We start from the raw sequence: 23014 nt of genomic DNA on the forward strand, positions 1-23014 counted from the left end.
CTCTTTGGAATGCCTCTGCAATCCACTCTGTAACTCTGGGGGTGGTCCAGGGTGCCCAGAGGGACTCTGCCTCCTATTGCTCAAAAGGATCCCAGCACTCAACCTCAAAAATAGCTCAGGGCCTAAGGAGACCTCACGGAAAGGACTGTTGCTTAGAAACAAGTCCGGCCTGGTATCTACAAGTCACACATAAGGAAGTCTTTTGCTACTTACTTTTTAAATTACACGTCACTATAGGGTATTAATCTGTGTGCTTGTTTTGGAAACTCTGAAAAATGGGACAGGCTACCAGGATTCCTCTATCTGTGTGAAGAACTCCTAAGCCTCCCAGGAGAAGCAGCAAAGGGACTTTGGTCTGGACAGTAAGACACCTAGGAGACTGGGGCTAACCCTCCCGAGCAAAGAGCGTCAGGAGATGCTCTCCTGATATCCTGGAAGAGCAGAGGAGGAGGTAAGAAAGGAGATGAACTGATTATCAGGGATCACCCCGGGAGGGAAGGGAGCTCAGGGCAGGTCCTGCATGAGGACCTATGTTGAGACACCTGAATATCACGTTTGCTGTCAAATGACATCTGGCCCCGGCACAGGGAAGCCTTTCTAAGGTCCTCAGTGGATGACTCAACTCCAGGAATCTCAAAAGGTCCTGGTGGCCACGGGAGGGACAAACTGAGACGGCTATGACAGAGTCATGCTGATAATGGCTTTGACTGAAGGGTCAACACCAAGCATCCAACAGGCTGTCTAGACCTTCAAAGGAAAGGAGGCGAGAAGGGAAAGGTAAGTGGGTAGGAAGCCAAACCAAACACCACTGTTGCCCAACCGACGTTATCTCTGCCGTCAGGGGGATCTGGGGACATTCGGATTTCTCAACAGTACCGTGACACGAGGACAAGATCAGCTCCTCTCCCCTTCCTGCCACCTGTGCTGACTCCCACCTGCAGTTCCCCACTGGGCCTCAGTCTTTTCTCAGCCATTTGTGACTCTGTGACTCTGTGACTCTCATCTCCACCCCCCGCCTCTTTCTTTGCTGGTGATGCGCTATCACACACGCCAGCTGTACGTGCTTGCTACCGAGGAAAACGGAGCTGCTCCGTTCCTGGAATCCTGGCCCTCTCAAGTCCCAGGCGTTCCACGAGAGAAGCCTCCTTCTGGGAACTGCCCTGAGCACCCTCGTGGTAAGTGGCCAGACGTGGGCCAGAGCTGATGGCGTGGAGTGGGCCAGGAGAGGCTCAGACTGTAGGCAGGAGTCAGAGATGAGGTCCCCGTTCACACAGTAGGTGGACTGTTCAGACATCAAGGGCGAGGGCCTTGGAGAGATGAGGCTGCAGGCAGACCAAGGTGTGGTGGAGTGGGGAATACAGAAACACAGCTCTTAGAAAGATGCTCTCTGTTGGGCAATGCCATCAGCTGCTCTAGGAGGCACGGATAGAACCAGGTAAAAATGGGAATGCTTCCTCATTACGCTTCTGGGCTCTTCGCCCTTCATCTTCTCTTGGTGAGAGCTGGGGTTTGCATCTCCACTCAAAATCTCTCCCCTTTCTGCTTCCCGGCAAAGTCTGTCCTGCTTTCACATCTCTGCCCTTTCTATAACTTCTACGTTCCTTAGAAAACTCATCCTCCTAGGAAAACGTCTTCCACACACCCCCACTTCCTCCCAAAGGGAGACGGAAGGTGTCCTTTAGGGCAAGCAGGTGGCTCTCAGACCTGGGGAGCAACATGTATTCCAAAGCCTTGCCTACGCCTTCAGCCTGCAGACTGAGGGGCAGCTCGGATCCAAGGCTCCGCGCGGTCTCTAAAGGCAAATGAGACACAAAGCTGGAAGGAGATGGCTCTGTGCTCCCACACTGAGCCTCAGCACCCCTTCTGTATGGGTGGCAGCACTGCCTTCACCTCCTGGGCCCTGAGGGTTAGGCCTGAACCCAGTAATGCCCAGGAACCATGAAGGAGCTGGTGGAAACCGACCTCAGGGGTCTCCCAGTGACATCACTGTGGCCGGAGCACCTGCCTGTGGGTAGGATTCAGTCAGATGAGAGCCAGAGAAGGAGGGGCTACAGGACAGCATCACATCTGCGATGCCACAAAGACCTTCAAAGTGCTTATCTTCTTAGAAAGGGAGAAGCAAGAGGGCCAGAGGAGACTTTGATAGATTACAAAAAAAAAAAAAAAATCTAATGAAATCAAGTGATGGTGGGAACCAGGTGAAGGCTGAGTGGTGAGCAGACCAGCTCTTGAGTCTCCATCCCCCTGCCTCGATTTGAGCTTCTTTCTGCTTGGATCCTGTGCCGGTGTCCTCACTCCATTGGCTGGACAGTTGTCCACCAGACTTTCCGTTCACCATGATTCACGTGTTTTCCTTGGTTATGGCCCAAGGTTGAGCCTTGGCAAGGTGGGGGTCCCTGGGATGACAAGGAAGTAATCCTTGTCGCTGTAGTTGGAAGACAAGTCATCCATTCCATTCCTTATAAAGGCATGTGTTTTTCTTGAATAAATGCTAAGTGAAACTAGTCTTTATGTCTTTTCCCATTGATCCACAGCCTCGTCATCCCAAAACTAAAATGATGCCTTCAGAGAACACAGACTGCTTGGCAGGGTGGTCTGGGGAGAGAATCTGCAAACTGTGGGATGGCCTATGACAAGGTACTCTCCTCCAGAAAGTCACAGTGGCCATGAAGCTGCCATCTGCCAGGCCCCACTCTCCCTGAGGAAGGTGAGTCCTGCTGGGCTTGGACTCCCCCATTGCTCTCACTCTGAAGGGCTGGAAGTTGTGGAAGGCTTAAGGGCCTCTGGGGTCTCCCAGATCTGCATCATTGACTTCTTTATATTTATTTATTTAGTTTTGCAAAAATATATATTTTTTTCTAAATTTTTCTATTTATTATTTTTGGCTGCGTTGGGTCTTCATTGCTGTGCGCGGGCTTTCTCTAGTTGCAGCGAGCGGAGGCTACTCTTCGTTGCGGTGCGCGCGCTTCTCATTGCGGTGGTTTCTCTTGTTGCAGAGCACAGGCTCTAGGCACACGGGCTTCAGCAGTTGTGGCACACGGACTCAGTAGTTGTGGCTCACGGGCTCTAGAGCACAGCCTCAGTAGCTGTGGCGCATGGGCCCAGCTGCCCCACTGCATGTGGGATCTTCCCGGACCAGGACTTGAACCCTTATCCCCCGCACTGGCAGGCGGACTCCCAACCACTGCGCTACCAGGGTAGTCCCGTATCATTGTCTTCTGATCTTGGGGATTTACTTAACTTCCCTCAGCTTCTGTTTTCTTATCAGTAAAAGGGAGATAATTACCTACACCTCATAGCACTGTTATGATAAAGAACCTGTCATAAAATAAATGCTCGGAAAATAGCAACTATTATTGTTCAATTTGTGTTACTCCCTCAATCGTTATTCTCCCTGGTTACATTACTGAAGTAAAATGCAGCTCATTAGTGTGTTCAAAGTAATAGAAGATTCAGCTTAAACACATTTTCTGCCTACATCAAGTCATTCAGAAGCACCCATTTTCATTTCAGGCCATGGAGAAGAAAATAATTCTAGATCATGTGAGAATACATTCCAACCTTAGAGTGCAATCAGGTAGTTGGATCATTTAGTATCTGTCATCACTCTGATCAGCAGATCTCGTTGTACCATTGGGTTTTCATTGGATAGGAGTCGGAAGAGGTTGAGTTGAAGGCACATTGGGCTGTCAAAACAACAAAACCAAAACCAAAACCCCCCAGAGTAGCATGCCTTGTTGTAGTTCTCTTTTTCCCAAAGGAAGGAGCGGGATAAAGCACAGAATAAAGACAGATGGTTTTGTAAGTTGTTAGAGATTTTTGCTGTCTGTGGTTCCAGGGACTGAAATGAAGAGGTCATGAGACAGGGATGCTCTTTAGCAGACACTGGAGACAAACTCTTCCTAGATGTTTCGCCTGAATAGACACAGGCTTCCCAGTGGGGAAAGAGGTCTTTGGTGTTGTATCTAAACTCACTAGATGAACTGAAAAGAAACAGTTTTTGATCTATGGGTACAAACTGTAAACCCCTTCCTTTCTTGTCTCTCCCAATGCAGAGAGGACATAAAAACTCTCTGTCTCTCTCTTCTTTATTTTGGTATAAAGTAGATATTGAGCATTAAGCACTAAAAAGGAAGAGCTAGTATGTGTTAATGACATATTTATTTATTTTTTTTAATGACATATTTATTGAGCACATTAAGCGATCATCTGCTACTGTGAAAAGTGCTTTCACGTATATTATTTATTCCAACCCTCACAATAGCTCTATGGGACAGGTTTCATTATTCCCATATGGCAGGTGAAGAAGCTGAAGTTCAAAAACGCTAGGTGACTTGTGCAAAGTCACACAGTTTATGAGGGGCTAAACTAAGAGTCAAACTCATGTCCTCCAAATGCAAAGTCCGTACTCTTTTCCAAAGGCAACTGAGGCTAAAAATATCTAAGGATTATAAATATTATAGTTGAAAGGGAGCACTTGAGACATCTTTACTTGAAAGATGAGGAAACTAAAGTCCTTACTATATATAAAATAAACAACAAGGGCCTACTATATAGCACAGGGAATTATATTCAATATCCTGTAATAAACCATAATGGAAAAGAATATGAAAAAGAATATATACATTCTTTCAACATTGTAAATCAACGATACTTCAATTTAAAAAAACAAAACAAAACAAAACCAAACACTGACATCCAGAGAGGCAAAAATCATCTAATTAGGCTCTCACGACTTGTTAGCAGCCAAGCCAGGCCTAGAATCCAGGATTCTTTCTACTCTTTGCTGACCCTTGAAGGAACTCCCTAAAGAATAAGAAACTCTCAGGGTAGAAAACACTAAGGTACTCCTCCTATTTAGCATGAATAAAAAGTATGCATTTCTTCTTCTGTTTCCCTGATTTGGATCTTGTCATGGAATCTATGAACGGTGATAGACAGAGCTGGCTGCTGGAAAAGCACCACTGATGGAGACTAGCTTTAGAGCTCCAGATTTCTAGAACCTTAGATCTTTCTTCTCTCTCTCCAATGTCAATATGACTCCGACATGAAGACACAGAAAGCAACTACGTATTTCTGTTTTAAAAATCAGCCGTGGGCTTCCCTGGTGGCGCAGTGGTTGAGAGTCCGCCTGCCGATGCAGGGGACGCGGGTTCGTGCCCCGGTCCGGGAAGATCCCACATGCCGCGGAGTGGCTGGGCCCGTGAGCCATGGCCGTTGAGCCTGTGCGTCCGGAGCCTGTGCTCCACAACGGGAGAGGCCACAGCAGTGAGAGGCCCGCGTACCGCAAAAAAAAAAAAAAATCAGTTGTGTTCTATTTAAATTGTTCAAATGTAAAAGAGAACCAAGTGGAAAAAAAAAAAGAAAGAACCAATTGAACATCATTACAACAGTACCATATTTGAAAGGAAAATGTTAAGACCTTAGTAAGGGTGGGAGGGAGGGAGACGCAACAGGGAAGACATATGGGAACATATGTTTATGTATGACTGATTCACTTTGTTATAAAGCAGAAACTAACACACCATTGTAAAGCAATTATACCCCAATAAAGATGTTAAAAAAAAAAAAAAAAAAAGACCTTAGTAAGAATGGTGAAAGTATGTAAAAGACTTTAAGCTAATATTTCTAAGCATCTTCCCATATCTGTGAGAGGTCTATTTGCATTTTCATGCCAGCACATGGGCACAGTTTGCATCGGGGTCAAACACAAAGGCAGTGGAATTAGACTCCTGGATGACAATCCTGGTCCCACCATTTGCTGGTAAATTTCTGCAACTCTCAATCCTCAATTTCTTATCTACTAACTGGAAGGTGATAAGAACTATGGCAGAGACTGCTAGTTTCCTTCCCAATAACCATTCTCCTCTTCTTCTTTGCTCACAGAACCCTGATTTTGTCTGGGATGGCAATGTGCCCAGCTGAAGGAATACATTTCCAGCCTTCCTTGCAACTTTGGACAGAAAATAAGCTGTAACTGGAAGTCATCATATGGGGGCTCCAAAATTTCTCTAAAAAGAATTCTTTATCTCCAAGGTGTTCCCTTCTGCTCTACTCCCAGTTCCTCTTTTTTCCTGTCTAGCACTCAGATACAGTGTGTGGAACTCCAGCAGCCATCTTGGACTGTGAGGATACAAGCCCTGTACACCAAGGGTGGTGGACGAGAAACATAAAAGGAGCCCGGGTCCAAAAAGTCACCATACCAGCTCTGGACAACCCACCTCCAGACGTCTTTCAGATAAAAGAGAAGTAAATCTTTATCTTAGTACACTTATTTGGAATCACCTGTTATACAAATCAAATCCAATTCTGATCTTTATAATAAATAAATAAAATAATCCATATGAAACATGTGGTATAGGACCTGGCATTTAGTAAGTACCCAATTAATGTTAGTTGCTGCTACTTCTATTACTAATACTCTATGAAGTACTATGATTAGTACTACACCACTGATAGGATTATGTCTCATCTTCCCTTTGCTTCAGATGTAAGTTCCTGGAGAGCAAACCTTACAACTTACTCTTATTTGTATCCCTGTAGGCCTGCCACTGTGCCCTGCACATAATTTTTTTTTAAAGCACCTTCTACTTACAGAAAAAGTAATTTTAAGTTTATTTTTCAGTTAAATCTGCTGAGTAGAATCAGGCTTATTAATATGATAAAACCTGAAGAAATAGTTCCAATTTTTATATAGGTGTCTGTATTTCCTAATTCTTATTTTAAAGTACATATTTTATTTATATCTGAATTAGCAACCAGTTTTGTTAAAGTGTGTTATTAATAAAACATTATCTTTTTTTACAAAAAAAAAAAAGTGCAAAAAAACCATGGAAAGTCTGGCCTCTGGCCCCAAAAACTGTCTTACACGCCCCATCACACACCTCGCACTCATTGTTATTGTAGCCATTCTCTATGGAGCACTTGCTATGAACTTGGCACTAGGATAAAGCACTTAGGTACCTTGCCTGAATTAATTGCTCGTATCAATCCTGTGGGAGAGGTATGATTACTGCCGTACACTACACTCCTTATTGTAAGGTTAGGATCTAGAAGGAAATAGTCTAATGACTGTTATATTTTCAAACTCAAATCAAATTACAGAAAATGTTTCTTAAGAGCTTTGAGCCTATAGAAAACTCGCAGAAGTTTCACTTTATTCTGTGTTAATTTCCTTTTTCAGAGACCCACTTACAGAAGAAACAAAGTCTTCAAAAGCGAGAAGAAAGCTTAATTGTTCACTCGCCTTTTCCTCTAAAATATTTTCATTTTTTAAAACGTAGTGTTCTTAATCAAAGGTCCATAAGAACTTTACATCCTGAGAAAAACAGAGACATTCATTGCTACTTGGGGAAAGCAAGAATTGAAGAAGTTTTTTAGAAAATGGTCTTCCTTTCCCCTCCATTTTCCTGCAAGATCTCTTCACTTCCCAGGCCTGCCTGGGTCCCCCTGCCTTGCTTATCAGGAGGGTGGAATCCTCTTGCCAACCTTTATAACTCACACCCTCCCATTTCAGATCTGATTCTTTCCATATTTCGAATTCACAAACACTCTTTGTCTCTCATTCCTGTTCTGTTGATCAATTTCTGTGCAATAAGTTTGAAGTAAGAGTTTTGATTTTATATGTCAAGTTAAATAAATGCATATAAATAAGAGGGTACCCTGATTATGATACCAACATCATCATGAATTTGTTTAGGGGCACCAAGAACCAGCTAATCCCACAAAAGCTACTCTGTGGGGGCTTCCCTCGTGGCGCAGTGGTTGGGAGTCAGCCTGCCGATGCAGGGGACACCGGTTCGTGCCCCGGTCCGGGAAGATCCCACATGCCACAGAGCGGCTGGGCCCGTGAGCCATGGCCGCTGAGCCTGCGCTCCGCAACGGGAGAGGCCACAACAGTGGGAGGCCCGCGTACCGCAAAAAAAAAAAAAAAAATCTGCTCTGTGTACCTATTTTATGCAGTCATTTGATTCAACTGGATATTGTTTTTTTAAAGCCACGTTGAAATCAACGTGTTTTCCCAGGCTCTTGGAGTGCCCGGGTCAGGAATGCTGACAATCTGCCGTCAGAGAGAGGCTGTCAGCATCACCCTCTATCAAGCCGTCCCAGTCATCACTTGCATAAGACCAAGCAGGCAACCCGCTGCCTTGTGACAAATGCTGTGACTCCGGAGCCAAGTGCTATGAATGAAGTCCTGTAAAAGGTCATTTTACGTAAGAGGAAATAATGGCGTCACCCGGGGTGCATACATAATTCTGAATTAAAAACCTGTTCACTGGATTCTGGAGTACATACACTTATTAGGGATCCCTCCCCTTTTTTTCTCCCGTCATCTCATTAAAGGTTACAAATTCTGAAATCTTGTCCAAGTTGTCTAGTTTGGGGTATTTCGTGTCCTAGGTAGGTCATAAACTGTTATTTATGATTGAAGTCTGGGCTATGTGAATTACATTCACCTAATTCCCTGGAAGGGCAGCAACAAGTGTTACCACCCGACCTATTAGCATTTCATGGATACCTACGGATCTATTACCCTCCATAAACATTTTTCAAGGAATATTTCTCCTGACACCTACACAGAGAAGCTAGAAAAGCCAGTGAGCTATTTCCTCAAGTACCCGTATAAACATTCAAATCGTTTCAACTTCTCAGCTCCAGAGATAATTTCAAGGCCTGGGGGGTATGTGGAGGTGCCTAGTAACACCAGAAACATTCCATGAATATTTTAGGAGCCAGGTGATAAAATAAACTGCAAGCAGTTTTTTAGTCCAGGTTCTAAATAAATGATTTTCAAAAAATTTTTGAAAAAGAATATATTCTAACAACTGTATTTTAAAACATGCCCATTTCAAAATATTGCTTTCTTTTGTGACTTTTCTTCCTGCTTAAGGTTTCTTTTAACCCACATGGATTATATTTGGAAAGACTAAGTCACAAAGCACGTTTTACAACAGCAGAATTGGGCTTCCCTGGTGGCGCAGTGGTTAAGAATCCGTCTGCCAATGCAGGAGACACGGGTTCAAGCCCCGGTCCAGGAAGATCCCTACATGCCGCAGAGCAACTAAGCCCGTATGCCACAACTACTGAGCCTGCGCACCACAACTACTGAAGCCCCCATGCCTAGAGCCCATGCTCCGCAACAAGAAGCCACTACAATGAGAAGTCCGCGCACCACAACGAAGAGCAGCCCCCGCTCGCCGCAACTAGAGAAAGCCCACACGCAGCAACGAAGACCCAACACAGCCAAAAATAAATAAATACAATAATTTATTTAAAAAAATAACAGTAGAATTAAACAGCTTATTTTCAATATCTATAAACCCCTTAAGACAGTTTATATAATTTAAGTAAAAATTTATATTTTGGGGGGGAAGAGATGTGATGTCTGAATACTTCGAGTGATTATTTGCAAGAATAACATCTTGAATTTACATAAACTATCTTCCAAGCCTTACAAAGTAGTGCCACAGTGGAAAGAGCGTTAATTAAGGATCAAGGGAGCCGGATTTGGGTTCTAATCCTGTCTTTGAGTTTAATTGGCTGTGTGACCAGGGGCAGGTCACTGGCCCTCTTAGCTTCATTTTTTTCCTCTGCAGAAAGGGGAGAGATGAATGAGACTTTATCAAAACTCCTAAAATTCTGTTTTCAGCTCTGATCTCAACTTACCATTTATACAGGTAGAGAAGAGGTATTACTGCTTACCACTGTATAGAAAGCAAATACAAACCAGGGTCCACAAGCTGTCAAGACAGCCATGCAGCTCAGGTCTTGTGGTAGCTATGCGGCACTTTTTACAGGCATCAGGGATTTTAACTAGAACCCTAGGCAATAATTACAATTATTCTATAGTGAGCCAGTGCATTGTGGCAAGGATAAGATTCACTCTCACGCCTGCAAACACAACTCACACTGTTGTCTACCTTAAGGATCTCCTCTGCTGTAAGAAACTAAGACTAAGTCACCGAATCGTCTCCCACAGAGACCCGTCATTCCCTCCAGTGGTGGTGTCGAAACACGGCAACAGGAAATTACAAAAGGGATCTGGCACCACCACAGACCACTGCTTTGTAATAGTGGTTTAGGCAGGGTGGGGCTAACCCTCAGAGCAGGATGCTCCAAGCTCTGAGGAAGCCAGCTCTGCTCAGGACAGTTTCAAATCCTTCAGATGTCAAGTTCCACAACAAAAAAAACTGACCATCCCACCTTCACGGGCCATGAACATTACTAGCGAGAAAAGTGTATGTGTATGTACAAATACACACACACACACACACACACATATACATACATAGATGTACATACCCACAAATGTATAGATACTGGGAATTACTTGGAAGGATCATTAAAGACAGGTATGTGTTTAAAAACTGGAACCAAGCTTTGTAAAAATGAACATCTCTCCAGCAGCTAAAAACTAGAAAGAGAATATGCCTAAAACTATTACAAGTTTGGCCTCTTTGACTGTGATGACTCACAAAGCCGGTTTGCTCTTCTGAGGTGATGAGTCAGCCCTGACAGGGTAAGCCACACCACTCGGTAGAATCTGTTACAGCAAAGTTCAAAATACTTGCAACATAACTGAACTGTCAGCTTCAATAGGAACTGAACTGGATGAACTCTCAGCTTCAGGAGAAAGCCAAAGGAGGACAGCGACTTAATTAAAACTTTGAAACTCCTCAAGAGTCATTTCCTGTTGCTTTCTGTACAGTAGTTGAATACTCATTTATCAGTTACTTCAGAAGCACAGGCTGTCAGGTCTTAAAGGACTATGGAGTATGTTTGCCCACTCTGTTAGAAATGAATTTGGCAGGATTTGAGAGCATGCAAGTAACCACGTCGACTATGTTTTCAAGTGTTCATTTCTGGCATCTAACTAACCATCCAATGCTTCAGATGAATGCCCGGGGCAGGGAGCAAGTGACTCCCACATGGACCCTATCTCAGAGCAGTCAGTTGTGACTCTGCATCAAGGGGTGACAAAGCGGTCCTTTCTGTCCTCAGGTCCTAACAATCCCTTCAAAATAAAATCGGATTTAGAACAACCTTCAGACCAAGGAGACCTGCCTACATCTATAGCCCACCCTAGAGCATCTAAATCTTCAAAGCCCTCTTGCCCCACCTGTGCCGTCTTTGATAACCTGACTCACTTTGTAGGCAGGTAAGGCCAGGGGTCAAAGCACTCATGCCATGGCATTCATTGCCTTTCTATGTGGTGAAGGTTTCCAACAAGGTCTTTGAGAAAGAAACAAAGCAAGGAAGAACACCTTGCTAAATAGATTCATGCGGCCAGTGAGTTCATTACTCAGGGTTTTCTGTGTCAATAATTCTAGACAGTTGTAACGTTGTATTCATATGATTCCTTCCACTTAAATACAAATATAAATTTGGCTCAAGTTCTACAAAAAACTAGGGATTACTGGATGCTATTTTTCTAGTTGTGATAACATCCTATTTCTTAAATCCAAATTATTTGGATTGGAATACACGTATGTGTTTTATACACACATACAATATCTATATCTAGATATGTAAGTATAATAAATAATATAGATATCGTATCTAACCCCTCTTAAAATGGTATCCGGATAATAGTATTTTCATTTACATAATGCTTCACTGTGAGTAAGGTGGTTAAACGGTGGCTCTAGGACTTGAACTCATGTAGATTTCACTGCCACTTCACTGTATGTCCATAACAGCTCCCCAAGGGCAAGGCTGTTATTCTCACTTACAAATGAATAGACTAGGCTCAGAGATTAATGTCAAAAGACTAAACAAAGTCAGAACTAGAATCCAAGTCCACATTCTTCTCAATATGATGAGTGCATGAAGATATTTATTGCAGGAGTGTTGAAAACAGCATGAAAACAGAAACTCACTAGATGACAACAGGCAAATGACTGAAATAATACGTCGACTCAATGGGATATTATGCTGTCATTAAAATTACCACTTGAAATAATAATGAGGGTGATAGCTACCATGTATTGAATGCTTACTTTGTGACAGGAACAGTGACAGCTCATTATGCTAACTACCTAATTTTGGATTCACAACTCCATGAGACAGGTACAATCACTGTCTTCATTTTACTCATGAAAACTGAGGCTAAATTACATCACTCGCCCAAGGGAATTCAGCTAATAAAATCAAGACTTTTTGATTTTAAAGCAGGGTTTCTCAAGCTTGGCACTACTAACATTTTGGGTTGCATAATTCTTTGTTATGAGGACTGTCCTGAGCATTGTTGGATATTTAACAGCATACCTGACCTCTACCACCAGTTATGAAAACCAATAATGTCTCCAAACATTGTCAAAGTCTCCTGGGGGAGAAAATCGCTCCAGGTTGAGAGCAACTACTCTAAAGCATAAGGTTAATCATTATGCCGTAGACCCCCTTCCAACACCACCAACCTTCCTACAGAAGCATGGTGGTGGAAATACACACACACACACACACAGAGTCATAGACAAGATCCCCTGAGAAACAGGTTCTTGACACTCTGATGTTTGACTGCAGGAGGTTTTGGGGGGTGTTCCTGAGAGCCTCACCTGTGAAGGAGCAAGGGAAAGAGGATTGGGCAGAGGGAGAGTTGAACTACAAGGCCACCTCCTTGTTGAGACAGGCTTCAGCCACTTCTCCAGGGAGCACTGGAGCTGGGACGGCCCTTTACAGTTGTCGGACTTGAGACAACAGGGCCTGGTCTTTAGCCACTCCCCATAGACAAATCGCACCCAAGGAGGGGGTATGTCCTAGGGCAAGGTAGCTCTCCCTGAGACAAGGCTGAGGACAATTCTAGGCAAAGGGCTAACTGACATCATGACAGCCACCAACAGTCTCATATCTGGGGACTGAGTACCCTCTCTGTCCTCAGGTGGCAATCTGGGTGGAATACCACAGCATCCTCTCCAGACGCATATATGAGTATTCTGATTGTTTCATTGTAACTCACTTAAAATACATAAGCATGTGAACGGAGACTGGAAAGTGATAAGCAAATGAAAATAGTAGTACTATAAATAATGCCTTTTTTGTCTTTTTTCAAAGTTGAAAACAAGAATGTTGCCATCATACTGTTCTTACAATTTAAAAGAAGTGCTGAGGTATCAGAAAATACAATTCATAGCTTTAAAACACCATATATTATATATTCACATGGTTATAATGATCCCCAAACCTGCTTATGTGCCCTAAAACACCGGGAGCTTCCTTTCATAGCCACACCAGGCACTGTTCTAAGCACTTTTACTAACTTATTAAATCTTCTCTATAACCAGAAGGTGGGAACCTTTATTAACTCCATTTTACAGAGAAGGAAATTGAGTTTCTAAGAAGTTAAGTAACTCAGGCTCTACATGGCCTGTAAGTGGTGGAACTGGGACTTGAACCCATGTACTCATAAATCCTGACTCTTACCAACCCTGCTTTACCGCCTGCTTCACACGTTTATTTCACATTGTTCCCCTGAAATTCCCTCACAACGGCAGTAATTTGTCTTCTCAGATTTCATTTCTTCTTTAAAAACAAAACCAAACAGGGGAGGAATCAAGATGGCGGAGGAGTAGGACATGAAGCTCACCCCCTCCCACAAATACATAAAAAATACATCTACAAGTGGAATGATACGCACAGAACATCTGCTGAACGCTGGCAGAAGACCTCAGACTTCCGAAAGGGCAAGAAAACCTCCACACAACCAAGTAGGACAAATGAAAAAAGAAAACAAAACCAAACGAAAACAGTAAAGTAATAAAGCTCTCAATGTAAGACTATGTTAAGAGATAAAAAAATGCCTTCAAATTTCCTATTTTAAAGTCTTTGAAGATTTAAACACTTTTAGATGTCAATGGAAATTGTAAGTAAAGATATGGCATATTCCTTTAAAGAATAGAGTCTCGGGACTTACCCGGTGGTCCAGCGGGTGAGACTCTGTGTTCGCGCTCCCAATGCAGGGGGCCCGGGTTCATTCCCTTGACAGGGGAATTAGATCCTGCGTGCATGCAGCAACTAAGAGTCTGCATGCCACAACAACTAAAGGTCCCGCGTGCTGCAACTAAGACGTGGCGCATCCTAAATAAATAAATATTTTTTAAAAAGAAAAAAGAATCGAGTCTCCTGCTCTCAACGCAAAACAGGAAGCTTTATAGATATCCGCTTGAAAGATGATTCTCCTAGAGTCAAGGCCTCACCCTCTCAATGGACCTAGGAGGACTCAAATCTCTCTGGAACTCAAGAAGGAATTGCCTCCAACCTAATTCACTAGGGGCCATTTCTTTTCCTCTGGGCCCTATGGAAAAATTCAACTCAAATTCATTAGCATTCAAAAAGCAATAATTAATTCACCGAATAACCTGAGTGAAATTCTATACCCTATATTCAAAATGACCAGGTAATTTTTAAAATAAATTTCCAACCTCAAAAGATCATCTTTTTCTTCCCAGAGTGGTCACGGCCTTTACAATGCCCAAGCCCTTTAGAACATTGCTCCCACAGGTACACGCAGCGCACGTGACTGGTGAACAAGGCCTTCAAAAGGTCCACAGGTCAGTCATCTTGACAGATACTTTATTTGAAATGGAATGCATTTTGAAAATACGAAAAATAAATCACATCTCTCCAAAATCATTTAAGGGACATATTTACACAAATGACGACCACTTAAGTTCACAAATGTGATAGTTTGAAAGCATTTGGTACATGGTGATGCTTTTCAAAGCTCGTATTTGCATATTCTGAAATTTTAAGCAGAAGGTTGACAGGGGAATGTAACAGACAATTGTTTTATCTTTCTTCTCAAAATAAATACAATGGTCTGGAAGGACCACCTGTTGTTAAAATCTGCTTCCCCACCACCCAGCTGATCACCAGCAGGCCAGCTTCAGAACAGGTAGTTTTTATGCAGCTGCATCTAATGGTCCAGGGCCCTTCTGCTTCCTTCATTGGACAATAATGACCTTTCTAGGAAACCCTGTTGGATCCTTTACTCCATCTGACAGATGGAGTCCTGCCAACAAAGTCACAGATCACTTTGTCATCCAACCTTATGTAAATCTGGATTGGCTGTTCAGCACCGCAGATCAAAATTCACCCTTAAGGGCTTCCCTGGTGGCGCAGTGGTTGAGGGTCCGCCTGCCAATGCAGGGGACACGTGTTCGTGCCCCGGTCTGGGAAGATCCCACATGCCGCGGAGCGGCTGGGCCCGTGGGCCATGGCCGCTGGACCTGCGCGTCCGGAGCCTGTGCTCAGCAACGGGAGAGGCCGCAGCAGAGAGGCCCACGTACCGCAAAAAAAAGGGGGAAAAAAAATCACCCTTTAAACTGTGTCAAGAATTTAGAAAATAGTTCTTAAAAACCCATCCAACCCAATTCCACAATTAATACATCTTAGGTTGTTTTAGGTAAATAGGTGTATTTCTCTTGAAAGAATCACTGATGGATTCATCGAGCTCTATAATTCCCAAGTTTAAATTTTATTCTACTGAGGGCATTTTACTGGTAAAGCAAAAACGAATTAGTTTGACATTTACAAAAAAAAGAGGAAAACGAATGTTCACAGGCCCATCGTCATCCTACAAAGCTCTATTTTCTAGAGATTGCTCCAGTTTCATTCAAGTCTTAGATCCCTCTTGTAAACCTGCCACTGAACATGACACTGTACACACTTGGAGCCAAGCTAAAACCAAAGCACTCTCCCTGGGGACAGAAAACAAGTGATGTGTTTGAACCCACACACTGGCAACAACTCATATAGTGTCAGACTTAAATGAAGAGTCTTTAAGAGAAATAGTGTTTAGAATATGAGAGCAATACAGCATTAAAACGGGCGTCTCAGCTCAAGCCAGACTTCCTAACGGTGCTAATGTGTTAAGAGGAGCTCTTCTAAGCAACAACTGGGCTTCGTTCTTTTTTTTTAACCTCCATTGAAAAAAATACGTGAAATGAAGTTATAAAGTTGGTTTGATTTCTACATGATGAGAGAATCCCCCTTCCTCTGAGGGAAATGTTCATTTTGAAAGGGCCCTTTATAGCCATTTGCTCTCTGACCTCAGCACTCCCCGTAGGGCATACGCAGATCCATGTGGATCTCCACTAAGAAAGTATGTCCAAGGAGTTCCGTCATGATGCACAGCCGGTCCCAGTGGTAGCTGTCCTCAGGGAATGGCATGAGAGCAAGTAAAGAAGGAAGCACTGTGTGAGGCCACAGAAATCACCCTCCTGGGTGCTGGGGAGTTAGACATTTTTTCCTTCTTTCATTTGTCCCAACAGATAGTCATTGAACTCACTGTGTAAGAGGCTTGGTGCCAACACAAGTTCAAAGACAAAAAGTTCAGTTTCCAGATGGGACATTCCTTTTAATTGTCCAACTTTTTACATTTTATGTTTATTTAAGGGGTGGGTTTTCTACTGGACCTCTCCTCTCCTTCTTCCCTTTCTTGGGTTGAAAGAAGAATCACCTTTCTCCATGAGGTGATTTGTCAGGCCTCAGAATACCCTAGGTGGTTTGTATCATTTTCTTACAGGTAAAATAGAGCCACCAACACATTAAATGATTTGCATTTGTATTTTGTTTTGCTGAGTATTGTTAAGTATGCTCGTTTTTTGTTGTTGTTGTGCTGGAAAAATTATTAAGCCATAATAAGTGTTAAATAAAAACAAAATCCCATCCTACTCCTCTCCTTTCTAATTTCTGAGGTTTCACAGTTAAATGCTAAGAGGGGTTCAGACTAGAGAGTCACTAAGAGGGTCAACTCAGTATAAATATCACAGCAGAGCAAGGACTAAGGGCTGTGGAAAGATAATACAAGGAACCATGATTCCGGTGGCCACATTACAAACCAGAGCCATTGTGAGAAAGAAAAAAATTCTAGCAGCCACGAGGGAGCCTGGGCATACTTTTTTTTGACAACACTACCTAGCTGGTATGTAAGCTAACAACATACAAGTGCCTTTAAAAGCCTACAAGAATCTTAATTTTAAAAGTATTTGGTATGGATTTTAATTTTTTTATACCATGAGAATTTGAAAGAAAAATCCTTCCATCTGGAAAAAAAAGCTGTGGGTTAATTGGGGTTACATGATCTGCATGTATTAAAATGACAGTACAATGAGGCATTATTAAAAAGCACAGCAGTGGTTCCAAAGAAATCAAACCGAACTTGACTTAAGAACTCTTGAGATCTGCTCTCTGAGATGCCCATCATATATTCATTTTTTCACAACTGCAACTTAGCCTCTGCAAGTGGGAGTCCACTTAAATTCTGCTTGCCATTTGGTTGACTTTTATTTCCCCCACCACTTTTTGGATTTGAGTTATGATCTCAAATTTTCATCATTTAAATATTGCACTGAGAAGTAATTTGACCTTGAAACTCCTTTTCAGATGGAGGGAGAATAAAGATATCTCTAGCATGAAATTCTATTTTCATTTCTTGACTACAGAACTTAGCAGTGGCCCAATACTGATCATTCCAATTTGGAAGCTGGAAAAATACTGATCAAGACTTTGCAGAAAAGATGATGGAAAACAGAGACCCGTTAGTAAAGCTAGGCAGATAGGAAGTGATTTTCAGCCGTAAGAGGATTTGGTAGCATCTATGGGCTCTTTTTAAACTTAAGTAGCATCTGCCCTCGTGGACTTTGACCATCCTTTTCATTTAACACAGAAGAGGGTTTGTTCTACCTTTAAAAGCACATGCTCTTCCCCCACCTCCCCCCGCCCCACCAACAACCCCCCAGACTCCTGAACAAGTCGCTGCTAAAACAAGACTGGGGTTGTTTTCTTACTGCAAATCCAGTGTTTATCCAGTCCTTCCTTTTTCAATTTCTGAGTTTAGCTAACCTAACAACAAAACATATAACCCTTGGATTTCTCACAGAGCAATAAAAAGCAAAACAGCTGGTGTCTCTGATCAACATTATTCTCAGAATGAAAACAAAAAGCTATGACTCCTAGTCCTTTGAAATATTTACAAACTGTATTTTATTTAAACTATGAGATTCTAGATAGAATATGATTCTAGAACAAAGTAAAAGGGCCAGAAAATGTGGTTCACATCAAGTGTGCAAAGCTCTTGGAGAAGGGTAATCTCTATTGTGGCTAAGAGCACAAATGTTCTCTCAAACAAGTGGAATAATTCTTTTCCCCCACTATGTTTTTTGAAATGAAACACCTACTGCATTCATACTCAGAAATCATAGAAAACTCCTTATTAAACCCTTCACACATAGATAATCTAAGAAAGCCTTTTCCTACAGCAGACCCAGCCCTCCTTTGTATATTCAGGATATGATCATCTTGCCATCAGTTGGGTTATGTTTGAAATACTCTGAATCAGCTATCATTACTACTGATTTCCTTTTAGAAAAAGCAATTCGATTTTTATTATTACACAATTCTGAACGTTTAGCTTCTTTAAACTTCCATTCTACACAAAATATATGTCGAAGGAAAAAAAAACTCAAAAGAAAAAAAAAGAAAGAAAACTCCACGTAGTATCACAGAGTTTAATTTCAACCACCTGGTATAACATTTAAGTATCAGACCTTCTGAAAATGAATTCTTGATGTGTTCCCCTTCACCGCCCTTTTACTTTCTTCTTTCCCAAGATTAGAACTCACTAGGGAATAGGTTTTTGAAAATAAAGTTTCTTTTTTGGAAAATGGCCTACATTCAGAAATGTCTCAGAACAAGCATTTAAAAAAAACTAATAAATAATCATAAATCAAAATACATTAAAATAACATTACAGTACATCATCGCTCCTAAAAGGTCCACCATACTGGAAGATCCTCTCAAAGGTTCATAAATAAAGCCTTCTGGACTCGAAATCATTTCCTGCATTGTGATGAAGAGTATGCAGAAAAACTAAGAGGAATCGCCAAGTTATCGGTCGTATTCTGTCCAAACTACTTGGTCTGGTGCGGGCGGGGCGACTGTTTTGTTTTCGATCCAAGTGAAGACAATAGAAAGGTGCTTGTCCCACTTCCTCAAGTCCTCACAACCTGGAAAGAAATGACAAGGATTGAAGTGGCTCGGACTCCTACAAGACCCAGTTCTCTTCGGGCCTGTCCCGTGGACAAAGCGAGCTCAGAAGGACACCAGGGTCGCTCCCTCGAGTCCCCAGACACACTCAAGTGGCGCTGGTGACAAGGAGAGAAGCTGCGGCGTCGCTGGGGAGCGCACCAGTGAACACGCGTGGGTCAGCGTGGGCGGGCGGGCGGGCGATCAGGAGAACTTCCTGCGCGGCCCGAACCCCGCACCCTCCCCTCTCTGCCCCGCCTCTCCTGGCTCCAGCTTGTTCCCTTATTTCCGCCTCCCAGAAACCTGCATTAATTTCTAATTTTTCCACCCAAGATCCGAACCAGGGAAAAGGCTTCCTACTGCTACCACCCCCAGCCCCACTCCTCGGAACCTCCCTCGGGAGCCGAGCTGCCGGGACCTTACCTCGTCTGGCTCGGGTGCTGCCCTCTTCAGGCAGAGTTCGAGGTGCTACGGAGAAGCCGGTGGCCGTGCGGCTGCGAGAGCGGTAGTGGGTGCGGGTGCGGATGTGGGTGCGAACGCAAGTGCGGATGCGGATACGGATGGAGCGGCTGCGGCTGCGGCTGGGGCTTGGGTTGGGGCTGCGGCTGCGGCTGGGGCTTGGGTTGGGGCTGCGGCTGCGGCGGGGCTTGGGGGTGGGACTGGGGCTGAAGCTGCGGCTGCGGCGGCTGCTGCTGGACCAGGTGCTGCTGCTTCTGCCGCGTGGACTTGACCGCCAGGATGGCCTGACGATTCTTGTACTGCACCATCTGAAGCGTGATCTCCGCGTTCCAGCCCTGGTCCTGCGGGCACCGAAAGTCGATTTCCTTGCCCTCGGCCATCACCACAGTGAAGTACATATACTTGCCTTTGCGCTCCACGCAGTCCACGGTCTTCATGTTGGAAAAGTGCAATTCCTTCAGCTTGACGGGCGGCTCGAGGCTGCCCACAGCGGGGCCTCCGGGTTGGGATGGCTCGACCGGCCCCTGCCCGGGCTGCTGCTGGTGTTGCAGCTGTTTGGGCGGGATGAGCAGCAGCCCCTCCTCAGTGAGGATACAGCACTTTTTCTTCCAGAGCTGCAGCAACCCGTCGCTGCGCTTCTCCAACACACCCTCCTTCAGCGCCTTGCAGCCGCTGCTCTCCAACATCCTCCCGGCATAGGGGGGCCCGCCGCTCGGCTCGGCCTCTCCTCTTCCAGCCGCCCGGGCCCGGCGGGGCAGCAGCAGCCGCGCGCCGTCCTCGCCCCAACGGCTCCCGCGGCCGCCCGCCCGGAGCGCGCAGAAGGGGCTAACGCGCAGGAAGCAGAGCGGCGGCGGCGGCTGCGGCGGTTCCTCGGGGTCCGAGCAGCAGGGCAGCCGCGTCCTGATGCGCCACAAGGTCCGGGAGCTGCGAGCCGCCGGGCCTCTGCCGTCCTCTTGCGAGCGCTCACTGAAGGGCTCTGGCCGGGCCCTCTCGCGGCGCTTTTGAATGGGCCATCCCCCCCACCCCCGAGTGACACCCAGCGGAAAAGGCGGCTCCTGGCGCCCGCGCCGCGGGGGAAAGCCCAGCTCCGAAAGGCACTCTGCCGCCGGCGCACGCCTCATTAACTTGGGGCCTTTCCAAAGCCGGCCGCGTCCACGCCCCCCGCGTCCCTTGCTCCGCCTCTCGCCGCCCACTCGCTTCCGCGCTCCTTCCCCGGGATGGCTGCAGGGACCCGAGCCCCGGAAACTCCTCTCCTCCGCCGGGCGCCACAGCCGAGGGCGCCCGAGATGGCCAGCAAAGGATGCCGAGGCGCAGAGGGCGCTGAGAGGCCATCCCCAGCCGTCCCGCCTCTCCTACCGGTGGGGCTTTCTGCTAACAGCCTCAGAAAATGAGGATGGGGCTGCGAGGACGGGTACAGCTACCAGACAGTGCCTGGTACGCCAAGCTGACCCTCTGCCCTCGGGAACCCAGCCCTGGGGATTCGCGCTGCCTGGGCGAGCAAGGAGCCTGGGGGTGAGGCTCGCGAGCCGCGGAGTCCCGTGGAAGCGTGCCTCCCCCGGACACTACGTAAACATCTTAGTCCACAAAGGCCGAGAGGACACGGTGTCTTCACACTCACATTCGCTTACGGTCACTAACTAGCTCTTCTTGGAGCCGAAGGGGCGATTGTTAAAGCAACAGCGCTACCGTCTGTCCCGTTTGGAAGGGATAGAGGAAGAGGACCACTTCGGATGGCATCTCGCCTTCCTTTTCTCGAGCCAGGAGCGCAGGCACTGCCTATCTTTACCCGTGACACGAGCGCTCTAGCTTCCTTCTTGACCCATCCGTACAGCCCGCAATAGCTCACAACAGTAATTCAACTCTAACGACAAATTCAGGTAATGCCCGGTCCCAACACTTTAAGGCAGTTTAGCCTTCCAAACGGCAGGCTAGCCTCCGCGGGTCCCTCTCTTTGCAAACGCCAAACGGGTCAGATCTCTTGGAATCTCATTTATCTGTAACCTGGGGAAACTAATGCGGTACTCGCCCCTAGCTCCCTCCTACTCCATTTAAACAATTTCTACAGAAATTCTGGGAAACAAGGCAGAATAAAGAGCCTAAGCCGAGACCAAATCTCTTGGGGGAAATATATTAAGTAAACAGAGAACCCCAACTATGTACCGACCCTGAAAATACGAAGAATTACACTAAGAAGAAATAAAGCAGGGGTGGATAAGTCAGAGTTGGCCAAGGTAAGAGGAAAGGCTGCTACTTGAACTCAAGAAGGAAGAAGGGAGAGCTTAGCTCATCTGTAGTTTCATCAGGCTGGTACAAAGAATTCAAAGGGGAAGAAGTGAGAGACGAGCTTGGAGAGCGGAGCAAGATTCAAATTCTTTGTGTGTCACGCTTAAGAAATTCCAGGTTTATCCCAAGGTAATCGAGAACAAAGGATAACTTTTAAACACGGGAGGGTCCTGAATCTTAATATAAGGAACAATGTTTCAGCAAATGGGACAATTCCAGCACAATCCTGAGACCCACTGAATTGCACTTAGTGGGCTCTCAGGGCCTTCACATTGTTGATGGATTAGTCTTTTAAGGAGAAAGGCAAAGTCATGTAAAGATTTCTTTACATGATTACATTTTAAGAAGGTGACTTTTTAAAAAATTCTGTATACCAATGAATGACAAACACTGCACCTAACGTCTCAGTTTTTCCCCTGCCTTTGCAGGACAAGTGAGCATTCCAGAGAATTTCCACATGACCAGCTGTTCATCTTTTTAACAGAATGCCATTCTTCAGCTCATTTAGAAAGGATACTTCCTTTAAATGTGTAATTCAGAGTCTCTGAGGGCAGGTGTAGTTGGGAAAGACATTTCATATGGAAAATTGATACTATACAAACCAAACTGGGTAAAACATTAAGATGTATTCTGGAAGCCCAAGCCATTTTCTTGAGAAACGCAACATTTGGTGTTTCTATCCTTCTGCAGTTTATCAGGACGCAACAAATGCATTCTATCTAAGCTACTTCACAATGTCTGAACAACCAGCAGCACGATTTTCAAAAGCACTTGTTATAATTAGAGACTTAAAAACTCAGAATTTCCAGTTGGGTATTTCACAACTTAAGTGACTTTGTGAACAGCTCAGAAGTATACAGTTTGCCTTCTCCAACCATAGTGCAACTGATTATTGGAAATCTCAGTAGTATAATATAGGAATCTTGTAGATAGGTGACAACTTTGCTTTTAATTTCACCAGTCACCACCAACTCACAAAAATGGCCATATTACCATTTTTAAGACAAATTCGCAGAAAATGAATTACAGGAAATAACTGCCCCCCCCCCAAAAAACCCCACAACTTCAGTTGTAGATAATGAAAACGTACGAATGTCACTTAAAAATTACTAAAGTTTAGAAAGCTAGCTAACAAGTCACTAACAAGGCTTAAGTCAAAGTGTATATTATGGCCAGCTGCATCAAGTTGTCTATCAGCAGCATCTGAGAGTTGATCATCTTCTGCTCTAGGACAGTTCTTCACTGGCTT

At 44.6% G+C, this 23014-nt stretch overlaps 1 protein-coding gene and 1 long non-coding RNA gene across 3 annotated transcripts; one reads left to right on the forward strand and one right to left on the reverse strand.

Annotated features, from left to right (window-relative positions):
- The first annotated feature begins 509 nt into the window (after window positions 1-509).
- On the forward strand, window positions 510-8338 carry LOC132433907 (uncharacterized). Of its 2 annotated transcripts, none has more exons than XR_009521231.1 (4): window positions 510-1175; window positions 2535-2707; window positions 5887-6249; window positions 7184-8338. It is a non-coding gene; the product is annotated as an uncharacterized lncRNA (long non-coding RNA). The 2 variants fall into 2 exon arrangements; XR_009521232.1 differs by having other exon boundaries at window positions 8025-8338.
- Window positions 8339-17753: 9415 nt separating this feature from the next.
- PHLDA1 (pleckstrin homology like domain family A member 1) lies at window positions 17754-20764 on the reverse strand. Its single transcript, XM_060025276.1, has 2 exons — window positions 19447-20764; window positions 17754-19004 (listed from the first exon to the last, which is right to left on the reverse strand). The coding sequence occupies exon 1, from the start codon at window positions 20601-20603 to the stop codon at window positions 19473-19475; it is 1131 nt and encodes a 376-aa protein (XP_059881259.1). The 5' UTR covers window positions 20604-20764; the 3' UTR covers window positions 17754-19004; window positions 19447-19472.
- Window positions 20765-23014: the final 2250 nt, after the last annotated feature.

The sequence above is a fragment of the Delphinus delphis genome, chromosome 11 (genome assembly GCF_949987515.2).
Source record: "Delphinus delphis chromosome 11, mDelDel1.2, whole genome shotgun sequence".
Lineage (NCBI taxonomy): Eukaryota > Metazoa > Chordata > Mammalia > Artiodactyla > Delphinidae > Delphinus > Delphinus delphis.

Excerpts from the sequence above, each read along its gene's own strand:
- PHLDA1 (XM_060025276.1), bottom strand. The coding sequence starts at position 20,603 with ATGAGGCGTGCGCCGGCGGCAGAGTGCCTTTCGGAGCTGGGCTTTCCC.